The 23,985-nt window shown below is 38.7% G+C and overlaps 1 protein-coding gene across 1 annotated transcript in view; it reads right to left on the bottom strand.

The window, feature by feature from the left end:
* LOC126195679 (formin-2-like) overlaps positions 1–23,985 on the bottom strand; it is a 380,372-nt gene that overhangs the window by 16,775 nt on the left and 339,612 nt on the right. Inside the window, exons 15-19 of the mRNA XM_049934306.1 lie at positions 23,542–23,751; positions 22,827–23,021; positions 13,233–13,362; positions 4,413–4,505; positions 4,277–4,328 (exon numbers count right to left, since the gene is read on the bottom strand). Of these exons, the coding sequence (XP_049790263.1) occupies positions 4,277–4,328; positions 4,413–4,505; positions 13,233–13,362; positions 22,827–23,021; positions 23,542–23,751 (680 nt within the window). The remainder of the gene's footprint in view (positions 1–4,276; positions 4,329–4,412; positions 4,506–13,232; positions 13,363–22,826; positions 23,022–23,541; positions 23,752–23,985) is intronic.

The raw sequence follows: 23,985 nt of genomic DNA, 5'->3' as shown, positions 1-23,985 counted from the left end.
TAACAAGCATTTTAATTTCTTGAGTAATGGTGCTCTTAGCTGTCTTCATGTAATTTAAGCCAAACTTTCACCTAGAAGTTTATAACACTTAAATGATTTATACAAATGATACAATACAACTTGTTACTAAATAAAACACTGTACATTTTTCCAGAGCTAGTATGCTCAGCAACTGGCGAAGAAAAATATGTCCAAGGCTAAACAGTTGCTGCTGAAGTATATACACTTATTATTGGTTTCAACTTTGTAGGCATGGCAAGCAAAGGTTGATCTTGGTAATTAACATCAAAGAATTTGGCACCAGCAACTATGACTAAAATACAGAGAAGCATTCAGTATTACAGCAAAATCATTAATAATGTAGTATTTTGATAGACTGGCTCTCAAAGAAGAAAAATGTTAACCAGATATAATTTAATATTGTGTTGAAGCTACAGAACTCAGCAGAGGTGGATGGGTGGGTGAGGGGGAGGGGGTGGGGGGTTGGGGAGAGAGAGGGAAATGGAAAAAGAGAGAGAGAGAGCTAAAAACTTATATGATACAAACAGGAGGTGCACTAGTGTATTTAACAGAGATCATCAGGATGCAGGATGCTGTTAAATATACACATGGGAACTACTGGACTATCAGTCAGTAATTCCAATTACTGAACTACTTGCTAAATAATGTATTGAATGAGAGAAAAGGGATCAGATCAGCAATTTAAACCTCAAGCACATTAATCCACAGTAAGACAGGATACTTCCATGGAATCTATTGGAGAAAGAAATGCTTTAACCACACAATGAGGAATACAATATTCACAAATCTGAAGACAATAAGTATTAAGTAAACAAAGAGGCAAGTGTCGGCAGGTATCAAAATCCAAATAAAATTTTAAAGTCAGGATATACACAATGCAGTAAACTTAAATTGGTTTAATGGGGGCAGGAGACAATCACTGCTTTCTGGTCCATGTGTCAAAGGTGGGCAGCATGAATGGTCATGTGTTTGTCAGATTTGTGGATGACTGTCACAGAAATTCTGAAATGCCTAAATTGGAAAATTCTTGAATACAGATTTGAATTATCTCACAAAAGCCAACTCTCAAAGTTCCAAAAACCAGTATTACAAGAAGAATCTAGAAATATTCTTCAAACCTCTACATGCAATGTTAGACTAACTTCAGCATGTACAGTGGCATTTAAGCACACATTCTTCCTGCAGCCCATACACTGCTTGAACGGGCAGAAACCATAACATATAGTACACTAAGCCATGAACTTCACAGTGGTTTGAACAGTTTGTGTGTAGATGTTGAAAGTGGCAATGGAGAAATTTAACATTCAGAATGGGAATCAAAAGTAGAGGGCACTTGCTTTGAGTAATACCTGCAAAAGATTTGACTATTCTCAATGAAAGTAACGAATGATTTCCAAAACTGTTATATGGAATCAAAAAGCTGCATAGCACAGGGTCCAGTTTAAGGACAAATAAATCACAATCAACAGTACAGTTGAATAGTGTAATGAAAAATGATCACTTGATAAGCTTCAAAACTGATGACAGTATAGCAGATATAGTTACACAATTTTGCAAAAATTTTATGGTAGCAGTGCTTTGTTAAATGAATTTTTTCCTATTTCAAGTTTTTTTGAGTAAGTTAAAAACAAATCTCAGTATCTTTATAAAATTATGTATGTTTCTTTGCATAATTAATCTTATATGCTACTGAAAATATGGCTATTAACTTCCCTGTTTCCATTCCAGCACTACACAGCCCTCTATTCCATCAATGCACCCAGCCTTTTTATTTCTCTCCTTTTCCACTACCTCCCCACCTCAATCCCCTGTCCTCTGTCTACCCTCCTGACTGCACCTAGCTGCCCTACCCTCTCTTCACCTTGTCCCTGCATATTCCCACTAGCAGCACTTTACTGTTCTCCACCCATACCCTGCTATCCCTCCCCCTCCCCACTCCAGCCTCCTCCTTACCCCCACTCAGTTGCCTCTCCCATCATGTGCTGCTGCTGGCAGCCTGGCTTCAACTGCCAGAAACTAAGGTCATGATGTGTGTGAGAGTTGCGTTTGCAGGCATGTGTGTGTGTGTGTGTGTGTGTGTGTGTGTGTGTGTGTGTGTGTGTGTGTGTGTTTTTGACAAAGGCCTTTTTGGCTGAAAGCTCATTTTGTGACAGTCTTTTTGTTGTGCCTATTGGCGACTCAGTATCTCCACTATATATGGTGAGTAGCAACTACCCTTTTCATAATATTGTTACATTCCATCCTGGATTTTCCATTGTTTGATTTTAGCTATTAACTTTATCACTTCATAACATGATTTGCAAAATACATCTTTGTTCCTTTTCAGAACTGAGGAATTTTTTATCGAGTACTAAATTTAGCTGATAAGTGGTAATAAGCATACCAGACAAAATATTAGTCACACCCAGGAGAACTTGCTAAAATTGCTTCTGGCCTTGATAAGTTATCATATCATACATAGCAATTACATTAAGAAAAATGTTGAATGCTGTATTTTTACCCCTTGTTCCAAACAGTCCAAGACATTTTCGATAGTATTAAGATTCCTGACTTGGACAGTTTGGGGGTAATCTGAAATGTATGGTAACTGAAGGAAACTTCAAAGGCCAAGATCGCTGAAAAAGCATTTTATTGGATGAGCAGCAGTGCTTTCATCATCAGATCTTAGGCTTATTGAATTTTTAAACATATTATCCTTCACTATTACAAGTTGCTTCACACTGCATGGTGGTAGGGTGTACAGATGCATTTTGAAGTGACTTCTAACACTGATGGATAAGATGTTATAAATTCAATAAGCATAAGATCCAATGATGACAGCACTGCTCTTTTGTAACTTGTCATCCAATAAAATTTTGTGATCTTGACTTTTGAAGTTTTTTTCAGTTACCACTGATTAAGACAGGGTTGTTTAGCAGGCCAATGAAGATGCAGTAGTGTGCTGGAGTGTTTGCCAAACTAGGAACACATATATGCAGCTCTCTGACCACAGATGTTGTTATCTTGGAAGATGTTTGTTTGGTTTGTGGGGCACTCAACTGTACGGTTATCAGTGCCCATACAAATTCCCAACTTTTGCTCAGTCCAATCTCGCCACTTTCATGAACGAGGATGAAATGATGAGGACAACTCAAACACCCAGTCATCTCGAGGCAGGTGAAAATCCCTAACACTGCCAGGAATCGAACCTGGGACCCCGTGCTCAGGAAACGAGAATGCAAACGCGAGACCACGAGCTGTGAATTTGGAAGATGTGTCCACAGTAAGCACATCATGAAGATGTAGAAGAAAGGCCATAATTTATTCACCAAAAATATTGGAATAAACATCCTGATGCACATTCACAGTAGAAGTCAATGAGTTGTCTCACATTGTGGTACAGAAAACACTCACAGAACTTTACAGAACCTGATTTGCAATCTCTATACAGTGCAGTTTAAATGTTTTATTGGGCCTTTGGTGCACTTGACATCTTACTTTATTTGAAAGGGGCAAAATTTAGACTGGGTGGGGCCTATGTTGATGAATTTAAGATGTGAAGTTTTATATGCACCTGTGAGCAATAACTGTTAGTGAGGCACCTGACTTCAAATATCAATTGCTTGCAATCCCTTCATGGTGTTCTTTTAGTAATTGGTTAAGACTGACTTGGATCCACAGATAGCAGCAATTTCTGTCAGATTTGAAACTGACTGACATGGTGTGACACTCATCTCCAGTTTCTGTTGGTTAAGAACTTTTCAAAACCACTGTTCCTGTGCTGTGTTCCACGAGTGGTACATAATTCCTTGGAGACAAATCAGGCAATCTGCATTGATATTGACACACCGACAAACTGGCCACCTTCTTTCACAGTGTGGTCGAGGGCACATCCAGAAATGATGGCTTCTTCCTGCCTTGCAGTCTTGCCTACACGTCAACCAATCTTACTCTTCCAATTCTATACAATTGACTGACACATAACACCACTTCAGTGCCATGACTTATGTAAGTGGTGGAAAATTGGTAATAACTTTATAAACTATGGCTACATGAAGAATGAACCATTATTTTGTGAATAGTTACTGCACCATTAAGTATTATCAGCAGTTCTCATAGTTAAAGTTTGTAGTGTGAGATACTTCAATAAATGCTTAAACAGTGAATATATTCTGTACAATAAATCACCCTATTTCACTTGTGTGTATTTTCTAAGACAACATCTGAATATTTATGGACTAAATTTTGTAATTAGATGTCTTTTAGCTACACTTACTTTTGCTTGCATTCCTCTAAATTTTCTGTTTCACCAAGCAGCTGCTTCTTGGCTACAAGGAAAGAAACATCCTTTAACATTCCAAAGGCAACATTCTCTAAAATCAACACATTCCAAAATAATAATGTTTTATTACCTCTTGTTATAAAAAATTCCATCTTATCCTTGAAAGGCTGTAAATTATTTTCTGAAGAGGCCTCAATAACTTTTTGTGTTTTATTGCTGCATGCTGTACAAAATAATAAAAACAATGAGTAATCCACAGCGGTTCCTACATTTTTGCTATGTAAAAACTGTAGAACAAGAGTATACAGTACATTATCATAAAAAATTTAAGACCAGACACACAGTGGTCACAGAAAGAAATAATGTTCAAATCATATTTAAGAAATTTATCCACTAAAGAAAATAGTTTACTACAAAAATATATCCTGAATTGAACAACAGGGACACATTACAAACCACACAGAACTCGACAGAAGAGAATCTTTTATGGCTGTGTAATGATAGACGTACAACATCAAATTATTTAGTAGTTGAATGACAAGGAAAACAAACATAATAGGATAATGTGGTCTAGTGAATGTCTTCATCATTTTCAATGTTATTTCTCTTTCTATTTATGGAACATTGCACCATATTCACATATGGTCCTAATAATTCAAACTCATCATAAGCAGAGTTGCTTGTGCAAGTATCAATGTCATATTGCCCCTTAAACTTCAGCACAGCCTTTTATCTGGGCATGTACACCAACTAGCAGTCTACCTTGATAAATTTCTCTTGCCAAACAGTGATCTAGAGAAGAGTTGACCATCAAGTAGCAGAGCATGCTACTGATCACAATACTCTCCACTTCAATGACTATTTCACAATCCATATCACCTGAATCATATACCCCCACCCCTCTTCTCCACTCCCCCATGTATAATACCAACTTCTCTGAATGGCATACATGGAGCTCTCCGTACAATACGTCCCTCAGTTTCCGCTAACCTTCATCCTACACCTACCTCTGCCTCTGTTCCCATGCCTTTCCACCCCCTTTCCCAATATCTCCTCACTGCTTTACACTATATTTTGAATCATTCATCAATTAAACTACCCTCACAGTGTTCCATCTGTGAACTCTCTTATTTTTGTCCTCTCTCTGCTTAGCCACTACCTGCCCCTTCCATCTTCCTGTATGCTTTTACCCCTTCCATATGATAACTGCTCATGTCACTCAAATAGCAATTCTATGACAAAATTAGGTCTGTGTGTGCATGTGCTTACGCACACTCCATAGGAGGACATTGTGAACCAAATTGGTGAATGGTCATCTTTATTCTCTTCCATGTTTGCATTCTACTTATGACTTCCCGCAATTATAAAATTTTACTTCATTGTATGTTACATAGATCATTTACCATAAACCTTAGCAATATGGAAGACGCCAATTTAGAAACTATTAAATTCATTCACATTTCATTATGGAACAAGCTAAAAAATCACAGAGTAGTTCACATTACAGAAGAAGAAATTGCCTACCTCATTGACAAAATGTGTAAGTATAGGTTTTAATTTTAATGTTGACTGTGCCTTACTCTGGCATGTTATAGTAATTTTATGCTTCTGAAGAAGGATAGATTAATTTAGCCAAAACCTGGTAAAGACCAGAAAATTTGTGCTACTGATGCGGATTCTTCAATATATTAGTCTATCACAGTTGCTGATGTGGCTGCAATATGCTAAAAGTTCTTATCAAAAATTAGGGTGATGAAGATTTTCGAGTGTCCTATTATTTGTTTTCTTTTAATACTAATGGTGTTCTTCACATTTAATGATTTTCTTATGTACCATTATGGCACTGCTGTGCTTCACTGTTCAGTGATAAAGTATTTTACTGTTCTTGGTAAAAACTTTTAAAAGAATTAATTTTACTGTTGATTTGAACTGTTATTGTATCAGTTAATGTATTTGAATGTTTGGAGAATATTACAACAAGTAAAAAAGATATTTCCTACATCCTGACAGGGTGCCCCATTCCCGAGGTTTCTTTATGGCAGCAAGAGGAGTAGACTGCCAGTTATCCATATGTTCTGTAACTGTTCATTTGCACTGTTGTATGTATATGTTTGTTATCTTGTCAAGGTTCTTACGGATTGGGAAATACCATTTTGACTATATGGTACATATATCTTGAAACAATATGGTTTTTTTGACATGGACATGCACTTAACAATTTGGAAATAGTTGTACTGTCCATTATTGTAATTTTAGTTTTCTGTTCTGTAGGAAGATTTGAAAATGGGTCCTGACCCGTGACTAGTTATCAATTAAATAAAAATGAAATTTACAACTTTGGCTGCTTTTCTGTTGTGTTGATTAACACAAGTTGCTGCTCTGCAATTACTCCAGCAAGCTGGAAGTTTGATGGTAACCTAAGTCAGAAGTTTAGTGGCAGAGTGCTTGCAGGCATTCTTTGATAATATTGCTTGTAAGTTTCCTGATCATGATACTGTAACAGGGGGTAACTCGAGTTTGCCAGCTATAGAATAGGAGAGTCATGTAATTAAAATTGGCACCAGAGAAAGGGGTTCGTGTGCCATTTCCCTGAATGTGTTGTCTGAAATTACTTTGAGCACTTAGAAAATTGACTCAGGAGGGTAATGTGTTGGACCTTCTAAAGTGTGCGTCATTTACGACGGCGGCCGAGTTGAAGTTCGTTCTGCGCATCTGATGTCACAAAACACAGTCAGCCAATGAACAGAGAACGACATTGCCAGAGCTCGACTGCAGTGCAGAGCTGAGAGCACGGACGAGTGTCTTCAGTTTTAGAAACATTCAGTCATAAATAAAGTAATTGAACAAAAGCAATGTCTTGATACCAGACTTTCTTTTATAGAAAGTTTAGAAAAAGCATTCTTTATACCAATTGTTTCATATTCTATTAATTAATTAAACCAAACAAGCAATAAGCCTCCTAATGCAGGCAATAGCAAGGAAAGGTGTTTGCATCATTCTCACTAACTGCTTTTTCGCAATAAAGAACAGCGGTAATTGTTTCTTTCCTACTGTACTTCGACAAAGCGTGAGTAATTCATAGTCATACTAACAGTGTTTATCGGTATTTTGCGTGCAATTTTAAAGTCGAGCTGTGTTAGCGTAATGGTTGAAGCATTTAGCTACTAAGCGAAAGGTTCTGAGTTCAAACCTTGTTCGGTGCCTAATATTTTCTTTATTTAAAAACAATATCAGAGTGTCTTACTTTATGAATTTTATTCGTTTGAATGTAATTTTTTGAAATTTCTAGTGGCAGCTAAAATCGACCATGCGGAAAGTATACACTATGGACTTTTACCTCTGCAAACTCTTCAAAATTTCGTGCAATGGTTTACTACATCTAATGCTGCACAATAACTGCGTTGAACATCGAAACAAAATTATGTCATTTATGGGGGGAAGGTGTCAGTCAAGAAGGTGTGTAAAAATCAAATTATTGGGCCAAATAGTTTTTGTGAAATTGAATGATAAAGTGTGTCAAAGCAGTCGAAACACCATGTGTCTGCACAGGCGAGCAGTGCAGTGATGACAAAATCGTGCACAGTGTGGAATGCGGGGAGCACGTCTCTGTAGCAGCGAAAGGGTTAATGCGGCCATGGTGGCTTTACTTCATAAACTGTGTGCTCCCCCATAAACGTAAGTTTGCGAACTATACTATGGCGCTGCTTCTCTTGGTGCATGCAACTGGCAACGCAGCAATCTCCCATGTCTGGGCGGGCATGCGCGAACCGCCAAGATAAAAGAATTGAACTATAGTAACTAACAGATCTGAACTTCGCAAATCATTTAACACAGATGAGCACATTAGTTCATTTAATTTGTGATAGTGCCAGTGGACCTCCTCCATTGCTGAGTGGTCAGCACAGCTGATTGCCTTGAGGTCGATCCCAGTTCAACTCCTGGTATGGCCAACCTGGTATGGCCAAGGATTTTTCCTTGATGGGAAGACTTTAACAGGGTGCACTCAGATTCATGAGGCCAACTGAGGGGCTACTCAGCCAATTAGTAGTAGTTCCAAGGTCTAAAAACCCAACAACAACTGGGAGAGCAGTTTGCTGACTACATGCACCTCCACACAACATCCAATGACACCCTTGGCCAAGGATCACAAGGCAGTCAGTGTGGAGTGATCGGCCCATCCAGGGCCAGAACGTGAAACATAATACCAATGACTTAAGGTGTTACGAGGTAGGAAAATATTTCTGCTTTGCAGGATTAACAGAATACAGAATGAAGATGTCTGAGTACTCAACATCAAATACTCAACACTGTGGCTGGATATAGCATTATACAATACTTCTTCCATAAGTGTGTGCTGGGTAAAGTTATGAGGGATGGGGATGACCTACTGTGGTTAAATAAGCATGTTAGGAAGTTGATATGAATGCAAAGAGCTTCATTTTAAGTGAAGTCAAAGACTAGTTGACACTAAAAGCAGAAGAAAGGCAAAAAAAGAATAAGGAGAGCAAATGTGAAAAGCATTCATTTAATTCAAAAGTAAAATTTTTCCTAACTACCTGAATAATAATCCTAATAAGTTGTGGGCTTCTGCAAAGTCAGTAAGGAGATCAAAATCATCTATTCGATTACTCGGTGATACTGGAATTGAAGATTACCAAGAGAAGATCAAAATACTGATCTGGACTTCCAAAGTTGTTACAACACAGAAGGTTGTAACAGGGTTCCACCTTTTAATAAAAAAATCACAAAAATGGTGGTATGGTACATATTGAGATGATCACAGGATGGAATATGAACTGACACTGGTCAATAATGGAAAGGCATCAGGACCTGTGTGATTCTACAGACATTAGGCAAAATGAATCTTCTGCTCCCCTAACAGGAATGAAGAGACTGCATGAAAGCTCAGGCTATTCCCGTTTTCAGCAAGGGTATCAGACAGATACATAATTACAGGCCTATATCACTTACATCAATTTGTTGTTAACTTTGGGAAAATTTTTTATGCTCACACATTATGACATTTTCAAAGAACAAAAATGTCATCTACAAAAATAGCCTGACATTGTTGAAAGAAATGAAACAGAGAATCAGAAACATAAAAAATGCCTGAATTGTGTTATGATAGATGGCTAAAATCAGAATGGTTTATAAAAGGAAGAGGGGTTAAGCAAAGAAGTGGCTCTCACCAGTGATTTTTAATATAATAAGGAAAGTTCACCAAGGCTCAACGGCAGATGATATGAAAAAAATGGCATATGGAAATGATGTGATGATTTGGGAAGAAAATGAGCAAGAATTGAAAGAAAAACTAAATACCTAGAAGAGAGTAACTGAAGAAACCATATTTACAGATGTAAAGGTAATTTCTTAAATACCCCAAGGATGTGTGATAAAACTTATGTTGTTTACAAAGTATATACATGATCTAGTAGAAAGTGTCAGATGCTCTGTAAGACTGTTTGCAGATGATGCACTTGTCTATAAGAAAGTAGAATGTCAGAAGACAATATTGATTGCAGAATCACCTACAGAGGGGTGATGGATGATGCAGGTTCTAGCAGTTGATCCTGAGTGTCAATAAATGTAAAATATTGTGCGTACATAGGAAATGAAAGCCACTACTGTACAACCACACTACTCATGAAAAACTGCAGGAATCAGTATCTAACTATAAAATATGTAGCAGTAACTATCCACAGCAATTTAAGTGGAATGACCACATAAAACATATAGTAGGAAAAGCAGATGCCAGGCTGAGATTCACAGGAAGAATCATAGTGAAATGTAGCTCATAACTCATCCACTTAGAAATGTTCCATTCTAATTTCTCTGGCTAACCAAAAGAATTATCTGAAGGAAAATTAGAGACTCTGGCAAAAATGAAACTCAGGCCTAGTAGTACAAGATTTGTGCCATTGGGAAAACAAAATGCCTCTAAGCACCATGGGACTTAACATCTGAGGTCACCAGTCCCCTAGACTTAGATCTACTTAAACCAACTAACCTAAGGACGTCACACAAAGCCATGCCTGAGGCAGGATTCGAACCTGCGACTGTAGCAGCAGTGCGGTTCTGGACTGAAGCGCCTAGAACCGCTCGGCCACAGTGGCTGGCAGGGAAAAACATTAATAGATTGTTTAAGATACTGAAATTGATAGTTGAATCAAAAAAAGACAAACACAATAGAAAAGCACTCGTGAAACCTTGTTTAATCAAAGCTGTTTAAGAAGTTGTTGGGTTAGGAAAAAAAGAACCACTCCTGAACAACATGGTAAAAGCTCTAATTGAGCTAATGTCATATGATATCAAGGAACAACTTCTTTTAAGAGTTAAAAAATTGTCATGCTATGCATTGCAGTCTGATGTATCAACTATCATTTCTCACTGTAGTCAGTTACTTTTATTTGTCTGCTTTTTGGATGATGACAACATAATCAAAGAAGAATATTACTGATTTTGCAGGAACTAGAAATGATATTCAGAGGTTTGGATGTCATCAAAATAACAACAGGATATTTTCAGAAGCTTAACATTATGTGCAAAAAGTTCTTCAGTTTCTGTATAGATGGCACTCCAGCTATGCTAGGATCATGCTCCAGTCTTGTGACATTAATAAAACATACTAATACTTCAGTATTAACAACACATTGTATAATACATCACCAGGCACTGGCTTCCAAGACCCTCTTTTGAAAAAGCTCTGCACTGAATGGACTCTGACCATGAGACCCTTCTCTTCCACACAGAAATTTGTTTGCTTTCAAAAAGTAACTTGTTGGGAAGATTATATTAACTCAGAGGAGAGATTCAGTCATTTCCAGGTGAGGAAAAAATAAAAGACTGACTAGAGCACTTTACTGATCAGACATCTCAAATGTATTTAGCTTATCATACTGATATTTTTACACACTTGAATAAGCTAAACTTGCAGTTGGAAGGTTACAGAAGCAGACATGTAGGAGGTATTTCAAATATATTTATCTTGAAAGATAAACTTTGTGTCTTGATTTGGAAACTTCAGTTATGGATAGGTAAAACTGGTGAAAACAATTATTCTACATTCAGGGAATTAAGAGCACTCATTGATGGTTAAAAAGTTGACTTTTACTAGGGAAAGCATACAAGAAAACATCAAGAGCCATCTGAAAATGTTGGCTAATGAATTCAATCATTACTTCCCAGAATATAACAAAGTAGAAGCTAAAGTTTTTGATAAACTTATCTGTAGTTCTTTTAGCACTAATGTTGGAAAAGTTGCAGAAGAAATTCGGGAAGAGCTCATTGAATTCTAAATGGATAGAAACTAGAGGGATGCATCTAAATCTGATTTTCTTGGGAAGTTTTGATGTGAAAAAGCAGTTTCATACACAAACATTTTTGAAATATCCTTGCCCTATCTTATCCTTTTATTCAGAACTTATTTATGTGAACAAGGGTTCTCTGTTTTGCTGGTAATTAAAAACAAGTCCAGGAAGTGATTGAAAGTAATTGATGATGTGTGTGTAGCTTTGAGTAGTAATATTAGCTCTAAGATTACAGATATTTTAGACAAGATACAAGCTCAAAAATCATGTTGACAAAAACTAAATTTAATGTTCTGCTAAAAATGTTGAGTTTTCTATGATGATAGTACTGTTAACGCATGTTCCTTTTGATTTTAGTGAACATGTTAAAAGTTTTGATAAAGGTTTATTTTTAAATTGACACAGTTTACTTTTTTTGAACCTTGTAATCCCTGCTAACAACAAAGAAATCAAAGTGGTCCCTGTCAAAGAAAGGTTGGGAACCTCTGCTGCAAAGTAAACTGATGACCAGAAATGTCTCTTCAGGGTTCTAGACATATGGAAATCACATGGGGAGGGATTGAGACTGTATGATGGCTGTGTAAGGGCTTCTCAGAGAGACTTCTGCAGCCTAGTAAAAAAAAAAAGTTGGCAATATGTGGGCTCTATTCATAAGGAGGTTTACCAACAATCACTCTTTAGGCTTGTGATTCATGAATGGAACAACAAATAGGGGAAAATACAGCAGCACCGGAAGAACATTCCGCCAAGGTCACTTATGAACAATAGATGTAAATATATATGTATATATGATAAAATATATCTAAAAACAAAGATGATGTGACTAACCAAATGAAAGTGCTGGCAGGTCAATAGATACACAAACAAACACAAACATAAACACAAAATTCAAGCTTTTGCGACCAACGGTTGCTTCGTCAGGAAAGAGGGAAGGAGAGGGGAAGATGAAAGGATGTGGGTTTTAAGGGAGAGGGTAAGGAGTCATTCCAATCCCGGGAGCGGAAAGACTTACCTTAGGGGGAAAAAAGGACAGGTATACACTCGCAAACGCACACATATCCATCCGCACATACACAGACACAAGCAGACATTTGTAAAGGCAAAGACACACAAACAAACACAAACATACACACAAAATTCAAGCTTTCGCAACCAACGGTTGCTTCGTCAGGAAAGAGGGAAGGAGAGGGGAAGGTGAAACTCTTTGCCTTTACAAATGTCTGCTTGTGTCTGTGTATGTGTGGATGGATATGTGTGTGCGTGCGAGTGTATACCTGTCCTTTTTTCCCCCTAAGGTAAGTCTTTCCGCTCCCGGGAATGGAATGACTCCTTACCCTCTCCCTTAAAACCCACATCCTTTCATCTTCCCCCCTCCTTCCCTCTTTCCTGATGAAGCAACCGTTGGTTGCGAAAGCTTGAATTTTGTGTGTATGTTTGTGTTTGTTTGTGTGTCTATTGACCTGCCAGCACTTCCGTTTGGTAAGTCACATCATCTTTGTTTTTAGATTTATTTTTCCCACGTGGAATGTTTCCCTCTATTATATTTATATATGATAAAATATCAACATAATTACTAACATAAGTTATTTGTGTAAAATTGCACAAAAATTATTTCTCATTAGTATAGTAATATATAATAATACCTGTCAAATCTCTCTCCAGTTTTTGTAAGTCAGCAGCAAGGTCATCAAAATGAACAACTGCTGCCCTTTCAATATCTCCTGGTTCAGGCACAGGTAAAGCCATTTCAGGATTTAATGGATCATCACATTTCTAGAAATGAATATTAACAATTATGTTAATAAAAATGTTACAGATGCTGACCACATTACAACATTTTCATTAAAAAACATTGACACTTATTCACATCAGTCATTATGAGTTTTCAACATAACATAAAATTTCACTGTTGAATATTAAAGCTGGGGCAGGGGTAGAGAGAAATTAGGACTGCGAAATTCAATGTTACATCAAACCAGCACATAGTGCTTTTTACATCACAGTTACTTTGGGATGAAATGAATTTTACTAATGAGAAACAGAACAAGAGGTAGTAAGAAAATAATAATTACTGTAAAACAGACAAATGACACAAAATGAAAAGGTTATTTACACTTGAGGAGAGAATGAATGAAAAGATATTGGGCAATTTGGAAGGAACAAAACATCTATGCATCAAAGAAGATTACCAGCAAATGACTAAAGCAGTCCAGTGAGTCCATAAAAGTATATAATAATAATAATAATAATAATAATAACAGTAATGATACTGATGATGATGATTATGGTAATAATAGAAACATGTTGATTATATGAAACAGGATTTAGATCTATCTAGGACCACTGGACAGAATTATGCTGACTAAGAATTACGAGGGTGTGCTGAAGTGTGAAGCCTCTGAGTTTTTTATGGCAAAACTCTTAAAACTTTTTTTTAAAAAAAAACAAATGTTATTAAGATTCTATATCTTTATTCTTCATGCCTACAAAATTGCAGCCCTCTGCCACTAGAGGGCTCTGATTTGTAGCATGTTATATGGCACTGTGTAATATAACTATTGGATGTTGGTCCATAAAAAACAGCTTGCGGTAATCGAGTTTCAAATTTGAAGAGTTCATCCACACATGGAGCACTCTCCCCTTCAGCATGACAATAGCAGAACAGACATGAGTGCTGCAACAATCCAACACCTCAGGTTCACGGTCATTGATCGTCCTCCGAAGAGTCCTGGTTTGGCCCCATCCAATTTTCGTCTGTTTCCAAAACTTAATTAACACCTTTGAGGACTTCACTATGATTGCAATGAGGTGATGAAAACAGAGGTGAGGTTGTGGCTCTGCCAACAAAGTGAACCAATTTTACAGTGACGGTATCAATCAAGTGATCTCTCGTTGGGAGAAATCTGTTCATCACTAGGGTGACTATGTTGAGAAATAAATATGTAGTCATGATCAATTAAGATGTAGAATGTTAATAACATTTGTCTTATTTAATAAGGTTTAAGAGTTTTAACATAAAAAATGTGAAGGCAACACTTTTCAGCTAATCCTCATAATAGCAGTACCAGTACTAGCACAAATAAAATAAAAATACTGATAGTAGAACATACAAAATATATTTACAAGTGTACAAAAGTAATTTTTCATGACACTGCAATCTGCAAGAGACAGAATGCACTATCAACAGATTTATATACAGTCTGCATGGTTCAATATATTTATTGATATGTTCATTAATCCATATAGCAATACAAATTGTATTGTCTTATGAACTAAAACATTCATGGCTTCTTACAATGTTTACCATTCAATTCTTACAATTTTTACAGGTCAATTCTTACAATATTTATAATTATGCCATATACTGTTGCTTTATATAGGCCATGTGGTAACTGTGTGTATTAAATAGCTATCTACAATTTTTCTAAATACTCATTTACCTTGTAACAACTTTAACTTAATAAATATGTTTTTAGCTTTTGGCTAAAGATACGAATTTCATTTACAACTTTCATTTCCTGTGGCAGCCTGTTGTAAAGTTTTAGGCCTTTATATAGTACACTGTTCTGTGTTTTGGACTTGTTTTTCCTGTTTAGGTATAATTAGTGGCTAGATCTAGTTGTTTGTAGCATACAGATCAATATTTTTCCTTACATACATTACAGTTGGGAAAATGTATTCACATGGGACAGTCAGAATTTCTAGTTTTTTTGAATAAATCAGTACAATGGGCCCTGTTGCTGCTATTTGTTACTATCCATACAGCTCTGGTGAGCGTAGAAGACAGACTGAATATTCTCATCACTTGTTCCCCACATAAAGATTCCATAACTGAGAACTGAGTGTGTGTATCCAAAATATGTCATGTTGAGGCATGAAATATTGCAGATTGGTGCAAGTATTCGTAGAGCATAATATGCTATGGATAGTCTCTTTGTTAAAGGTTTTACATGTTCTGTCCATTTTAACTGACAGTCTACCTTAAACCCCAAAAATTTGGTATCCTTACACATTCTATTGTATCATCACTAATTGTTACTTTACCATCATTGTATCTTTTATTCAACCAGAAGTACATACAATTAGTTTTCTTTGCGTTTCAAGTTACTTTATTTTTTAGTGACCACTTGTGAACATCTTTGATGGCTGCATTTGCCTTTTCTGTCAACTATGTTGGGGTTTTGGCTGTAATCGCTATGTTGCTGTCATGAGCAAATAGTATTTTTTCCCATAACTGATACTCTGCGGAAAATCATTAATGTAAATAAGAAAAAGGATTGGACTTAATATGCCACCTTGTGGGATGCCTATATTAATATTTTTTGGATCTGATATGTGTTTTACTAGAAATCCTTCTCAAGTATGTGAAATCTCAACATGCTGTGTCCGGTTTTCTAGGTAGGACTTAAACCACTTCTTAATGACATCTTTTATTCCTAGTAACTCTAATTTATGTAATAAAATTATGTGGTCTACTGTATCAAATGCCTTTGGTAAGTCCAAGAAAATTCCATTCACATGGTCACCTTCATCCAGCACCTCAAGAATGACCTTTGTAAGCTGTGCAATAGCTGATTCTTTACCTCTTTTGGGCCTGAAACCATGTTCTTTGCAAAGAAGGTAAAATTTATTTAGATACTGCATTAACCTATTTTTTATTACTTTTTCAATAATTTTTTGAAATGGTGGACAGTAGAGAGATTGGTCTGCAGTTTTCTACATTTTCTACATCATCATATTTAAGTATGTGTATGACTTTCACTTGTTTTAGGTGCTTGGGAAAACAGCCAGATTTGAATGATTCACTGATTATTTTTGTTACTGGAGCTTTTATGCACTTTGTACATTCTTTAGGGACACAAGCTGGGATTTCATCTACACTAGTTGATCTTTTATTTTTTTAAATTGGTATATAACTTGTGTGACCTCTTTCTCAGTTGCCGGATAGGGTGCCACTGAATTTGGTGGATGGTTATGGGTGGGTAAGACGTGTGTCTGGAAAGTTCTGTTGTAATTTCTTAACAATGCTGTTGAAGTACACATTTGCAAAGTTAGCTATTTCTTTGGGGTGGTTCATTTGTCTACTTTTGTTCTTAATTTGTGAATTCAAATGTTTTTGCCCTGTGTTTGCTGTTTCCTATTTGATAATATTCCAGGCTGCTTTGCTTTTGTTTTCTGCCCGCAATACTATTTTACACTTTGTGAGTTTTTAGCAGATAGTAGTACCTTTCTGTAGATTCTCTTGTAGTTTTTATTAAATTGCAAAAAGGCTGGGTCAGTCTGTCTATTTTTGATTGGAGCAAAATATGTAAGAGTTTCAAAGAATTTTTGATATCTCTTGCATAAGATACTTAAGTATGATCAAGAAGACTAACATTGCAGATACAGTGTAGAAAGATATCACTGCTGTAAACAATAGCAGATAGTACAAGTGTTTGTACAAGTCCCTTTATCAGGTACAAAGAATAGAGCTTCTTATATTTCTGTAATAAATAGAGAGAAATAGAGACATTTCTAAAAGTTTGAGCTGAAGAGCCTAAAATGCTTAACAAGGACCATTAGCTTTTTGAATGGATTGAGCTTTGATGAAACATTCAGTGCCCATTTTAATAACACACACTTGTAACCACTGAGTTATGGAAAAGTCCACCTGAATCCTGGGTAGGCTTACCAGACAGAATGATAAGGAAAGAGTGATTGTTGAAGACTACATTGGACAAGATTTGAAAACCTCAGAGCTTAAAGGTGTAAATAGGATAGTGAGTAATACAGAGATTACAGGCGCCTCTTGTCACTCTGTACTATCATGTTCTCTAATTTATTAATTAGCTACTTCCTAAAATCATTCCCTGAAATGAGTCCGTTTTGTCTGACATGGCTCCTAGAGGTGACTGTCCTCACTATAAGACATGCCCTATGCACCCTCCTACAACCATCTATACCAGCCCTGTAACTGGCAAAACATATACCATCAAAGGGAGAGCCACAAGTGAAGCAACACACGTCTTGTACCAGCACTTATGTAAACACTGTATGGCCTTCTAAATTAGTATGAGTATCACAAAGTTATCAGTTAGGATGAATGGGCATAGGCAGTGGGTGTATACTGGCAACACACAATATCCTGTTGCAGACACGCTCTATAACATGACAGCTGTGACCTTGGTGCCACTTTGATTCTCCCCTATAACATGAGTTTCAAGGAACTACACAGAGGGAACTGGTGTTATAGCGTGCCTTCAGTGCTCACCACCCATCTGACCTTAATTAGTGTTAATTTCTTTGGTCTCAGCATTTCTTTCCAGTAACTATTTCTTTCTTCTCTCCCTTTTTTGTTTTCTGTATGTTTTATCCCCCCTGCCCTCTCACATGTCTACCATGTATAATGCACTTAGCTTTTCCATCTTGTTAACTCTTGCATAATGTTTGGCCAGTAAGCTCTGCTACTGCTCATTACCCACCTTCCATCTTTCAAGCTCTCAGATCTTCAAATCTTGTCCAGTGCAGTCCTCAACGATCAATCTTTCCCTCTCACCCTGTCCGCAAGTCTCCCATGATCCAGGCTTCTGGGCAACTTTTCCATAACTCTCCTCTTTCCTTAAACCTCACCAGACCTTTTCCCTCATCCATCTTCCTTCCCCTTTCCCCTTCAACTCTTCTGCCAGGAGGAGGAGCCACTGACTCTGAAAGCTTACACATTTCCTTAACTTTTATTTGTGTTTCCTCCTGGCAACGATTGGTTGGTAGACCTTTTTATCTTGCCATATTATTGTTATTTTGTCCTGGATCTTTCATTGTCTGATTGTCCCTAAATCATTTAAATGGTCAACACTCATTTTTCAACCCAGAATACAATGAAATAATCTGGTTATGTTCGGTCATCGAAAATAGGATGTTTCAGATATATTGCAATGTATTTCAATATAACTATTGCCGTGCAAATGGAGGTAATGCTGTGTTCTACAACTTTCAGTCTCAAGGATGGAAGGAAAATTTTGTCTCCATTACATCATTATTTACTGTTTTGCTGTGAGAGACACACAAGGATGCACAAAGAAATGAAAAGGAAGAAGAATGATAAAGAGAGGCTGCTTCCAACCTGGCAAATTATGGATGAATTGGACTGAATTGAAAGATTCAAAATGCAAAAAGTTCATTTAATTACCGTTTTTCAAAGTTTTGCACAAAATATGTCAGAAAAATATCAAAAGTTTCTTTTGTGTTTCCAAAATAAAAATCTGAAGTGATTTAGTGATTACCTTCTCATGTAAAAGCAATATACACTCCTGGAAATTGAAATAAGAACACCGTGAATTCATTGTCCCAGGAAGGGGAAACTTTATTGACACATTCTTGGGGTCAGATATATCACATGATCACACTGACAGAACCACAGGCACATAGACACAGGCAGCAGAGCATGCACAATGTCGGCACTAGTACAGTGTATATCCACCTTTCGCAGCAATGCAGGCTGCTATTCTCCCATGGAGACGATCGTAGAGATGCTGGATGTAGTCCTGTGGAACGGCTTGCCATGCCATTTCCACCTGGCGCCTCAGTTGGACCAGCGTTCGTGCTGGACGTGCAGACCGCGTGAGACGACGCTTCATCCAGTCCCAAACATGCTCAATGGGGGACAGATCCGGAGATCTTGCTGGCCAGGGTAGTTGACTTACACCTTCTAGAGCACGTTGGGTGGCACGGGATACATGCGGACGTGCATTGTCCTGTTGGAACAGCAAGTTCCCTTGCCGGTCTAGGAATGGTAGAACGATGGGTTCGATGACGGTTTGGATGTACCGTGGACTATTCAGTGTCCCCTCGACGATCACCAGTGGTGTACGGCCAGTGTAGGAGATCGCTCCCCACACCATGATGCCGGGTGTTGGCCCTGTGTGCCTCGGTCGTACGCAGTCCTGATTGTGGCGCTCACCTGCACGGCGCCAAACACGCATACGACCATCATTGGCACCAAGGCAGAAGCGACTCTCATCGCTGAAGACGACACGTTTCCATTCATCCCTCCATTCACGCCTGTCGCGACACCACTGGAGGCGGGCTGCACGATGTTGGGGCGTGAGCGGAAGACGGCCTAACGGTGTGCGGGACCGTAGCCCAGCTTCATGGAGACGGTTGCGAATGGTCCTCGCCGATACCCCAGGAGCAACAGTGTCCCTAATTTGCTGGGAAGTGGCGGTGCGGTCCCCTACGGCACTGCGTAGGATCCTATGGTCTTGGCGTGCATCCGTGCGTCGCTGCGGTCCGGTCCCAGGTCGACGGGCACGTTCACCTTCCGCCGACCACTGGCGACAACATCGATGTACTGTGGAGACCTCACGCCCCACGTGTTGAGCAATTCGGCGGTACGTCCACCCAGTCTCCAGCATGCCCACTATACGCCCTCGCTCAAAGTCCGTCAACTGCACATACGGTTCACGTCCACGCTGTCGCGGCATGCTACCAGTGTTAAAGACTGCGATGGAGCTCTGTATGCCACGGCAAACTGGCTGACACTGACGGCGGCGGTGCACAAATGCTGCGCAGCTAGCGCCATTCGACGGCCAACACCGCGGTTCCTGGTGTGTCCGCTGTGCCGTGCGTGTGATCATTGCTTGTACAGCCCTCTCGCAGTGTCCGGAGCAAGTATGGTGGGTCTGACACACCGGTGTCAATGTGTTCTTTTTTCCATTTCCAGGAGTGTATGTAAAGAAGCTGACCAAATGAACACACAAGCTATTAAAGTAATACATTAGAATACTCTGTGAGTAGATCTTGGCAGCTTAGCCTGCTAAGTGATTGAACTGTTTTACTTTAATAGAATTTAATAAAAGAATTCATATTCTGTTATGGAAGTTGTTGGTCCACAGCAAATGAATCTAAGCTTTGTAGTCTGGCAAGTGGATGAGCATCATATATTATCAGTAGACCTTCTACCATATCAAAGTCTGAAGGCTACAATGCAAAGGAATGTCAGGACTCACTCATACTGGCAAGTGTTAGAGACCATACCAACCAAGTTATAATAGAAAAATGAAACCTGAATGATGACCTCTTGTTACCTGTAATACATGTCAGTGCACCTTATATACATTCTTGAGCTCTAAATCAAATCTAAATGACAGGTTAGAAGATTGTGCCAGGCTTAATTTCATATAGTGCTTATGTGGACTACCAGTTATTGGCTAAAGACATCTTCCATAGAGGCTCATATGAATTCCTGTTCTTGTGGCTAATCTCACATGCACTTGAAATTGTAATCTGTAACATGTTATTTTATAGGTAGCCAGATAGTTACACAGTAAACTGCATATTATCTTCTTTTTAACAGACATGTTCAGTAATATTTCAACTTTATTTGAAACTCGCTGACCTTGAGTCACTAAATACACTCCTGGAAATGGAAAAAAGAACACATTGACACCGGTGTGTCAGACCCACCATACTTGCTCCGGACACTGCGAGAGGGCTGTACAAGCAATGATCACACGCACGGCACAGCGGACACACCAGGAACCGCGGTGTTGGCCGTCGAATGGCGCTAGCAGCGCAGCATTTGTGCACCGCTGCCGTCAGTGTCAGCCAGTTTGCCGTGGCATACGGAGCTCCATCGCAGTCTTTAACACTGGTAGCATGCCGCGACAGCGTGGACGTGAACCGTATGTGCAGTTGACGGACTTTGAGCGAGGGCGTATAGTGGGCATGCGGGAGGCCGGGTGGACGTACCGCCGAATTGCTCAACACGTGGGGCGTGAGGTCTCCACAGTACATCGATGTTGTCGCCAGTGGTCGGCGGAAGGTGCACGTGCCCGTCGACCTGGGACCGGACCCCAGCGACGCACGGATGCACGCCAAGACCGTAGGATCCTACGCAGTGCCATAGGGGACCGCACCGCCACTTCCCAGCAAATTAGGGACACTGTTGCTCCTGGGGTATCGGCGAGGACCATTCGCAACCATCTCCATGAAGCTGGGCTACGGTCCCGCACACCGTTAGGCCGTCTTCCGCTCACGCCCCAACATCGTGCAGCCCGCCTCCAGTGGTGTCGCGACAGGCGTGAATGGAGGGATGAATGGGAACGTGTCGTCTTCAGCGATGAGAGTCGCTTCTGCCTTGGTGCCAATGATGGTCGTATGCGTGTTTGGCGCCGTGCAGGTGAGCGCCACAATCAGGACTGCATACGACCGAGGCACACAGGGCCAACACCCGGCATCATGGTGTGGGGAGCGATCTCCTACACTGGCCGTACACCACTGGTGATCGTCGAGGGGACACTGAATAGTCCACGGTACATCCAAACCGTCATCGAACCCATCGTTCTACCATTCCTAGACCGGCAAGGGAACTTGCTGTTCCAACAGGACAATGCACGTCCGCATGTATCCCGTGCCACCCAACGTGCTCTAGAAGGTGTAAGTCAACTACCCTGGCCAGCAAGATCTCCGGATCTGTCCCCCATTGAGCATGTTTGGGACTGGATGAAGCGTCATCTCACGCGGTCTGCACGTCCAGCACGAACGCTGGTCCAACTGAGGCGCCAGGTGGAAATGGCATGGCAAGTCGTTCCACAGGACTACATCCAGCATCTCTACGATCGTCTCCATGGGAGAATAGCAGCCTGCATTGCTGCGAAAGGTGGATATACACTGTACTAGTGCCGACATTGTGCATGCTCTGTTGCCTGTGTCTATGTGCCTGTGGTTCTGTCAGTGTGATCATGTGATTTATCTGACCCCAAGAATGTGTCAATAAAGTTTCCCCTTCCTGGGACAATGAATTCACGGTGTTCTTATTTCAATTTCCAGGAGTGTAGATTGTTCATATCATGAATAAATCAGATTACCACCAAAGGTTTTAAGGAAAACATAAACAAGAGAATGCTCCAGCAAGCAATCCTGAGACATCAAACAACACTTACATAAGAGCTTTAAGTCTTCCTAGTACACTGACTGCTCAGCCTGCGTCTATTAGTCATGCCTCTGCTTGACAAAATCCCATGTTATTTGCATCTATGACAGAACTATAGCAACACTAGTGTACTATTATCATAACTAATCTTCACTAAAACTCTCTCATACTCAATAGTCAGTACCATTTCCAGTCCATTTTAGAAACAAAGAAGAAAAAAAAGGTCAATATCTGAATGTATTTTGCCTTTCTTTAACCTCTTTTTCCTAATTTTTATACACTTATAAACAAGAAGTTTACACAAAAATTTCACATGTAAACTACTTACTTTCATATATGCTCTTACAATAAAATGAAGCAATGTAACACTATTGTCTTTGCTCTTGACATCACGTAACTTTGCCAGAATTTCTAATCCAAATCCATCTGCCTGTCCACGTGTACGATTTCCACCATTCATATAATTTCCCAGAGCCAGTATAATGCTGAGTACTGTCTTCAGACTTTCTGATGTTGTCAAAAACTGGAAAACAAAGAAAATCTTTCTGAACTTTCTCACATATGAGTTTACACACAAAATATTTTTCTTGTATGAAGTTATAAACTGACTAATACAGTGTTTGTAAAATGAATTACTTACTGATTTATAAACATGTTAGGTCTCAAAACTTTTGAAGGATGCTTCAGAATATTGTAAATTAATCATTATTTTCCTCATTAGCTCATAAACAATCCTCGAACAATTGCATAACTTAGTGTAATACTATTAGGCATTTAGAGAAAATAAAACAGCAGTTATCTGGCATTTGGAAGACAGTAAATGAATACTCACAAAATGGTGCTTCTCTTATCAAAAGATAATTTACTAACTAGAAACAATTAATTAGCTTTCATTTGAAAAGAGATTATTCATTTGTGTGTGCTCTTTCACCTTCTCAAAAAAACTGTTCAGCTCTTTTCTTATTAACCAATTTCTTCCTATTTCTAAAGCTGCAATTTTTATCACTGGTAATTTTCTGCTGGTAATTTTTGTGATAAATTACCTGACAAGTGGATTTTAAGTTGTTCAGTTTACTTTCAATAGAAGATATACCATCTTCAAAGTCTGACTGGAACATGAAACATGCAATGCGTTCAGCAAAATTTGGTATTTCTGCAAGTTCATAAAGGAACTGTTCCGGCTTGTCAAGGGGAATATTTGGGTTAGTTGCAACATGATTCCGAATTAATGAAAGCTCTTCTTCGGTTGGTCTCTGAAATATAAGATATTCATTGCTTTAATAATTGCACAATTTACAACATTTACATAATATGTCTTTGAAATATTGGGGAAGAATGTGAAATAATGATCACTGAGTTCTAAATGTGAATCCCACAATAACAAAGCAATTCACTTTCACATTGGAAATATATTTTAAAAAATGTGAATAGAAGAAACCTCAGATATGAAACTGTACAATGTTGTAAATATTAGACTATTTCTATAT

Source organism: Schistocerca nitens, chromosome 7 (assembly GCF_023898315.1).
Source record: "Schistocerca nitens isolate TAMUIC-IGC-003100 chromosome 7, iqSchNite1.1, whole genome shotgun sequence".
NCBI lineage: Eukaryota > Metazoa > Arthropoda > Insecta > Orthoptera > Acrididae > Schistocerca > Schistocerca nitens.
The sequence above is the reverse complement of the archived record's forward strand: the minus strand, read 5'-3'. Positions and strand labels throughout refer to the sequence as shown.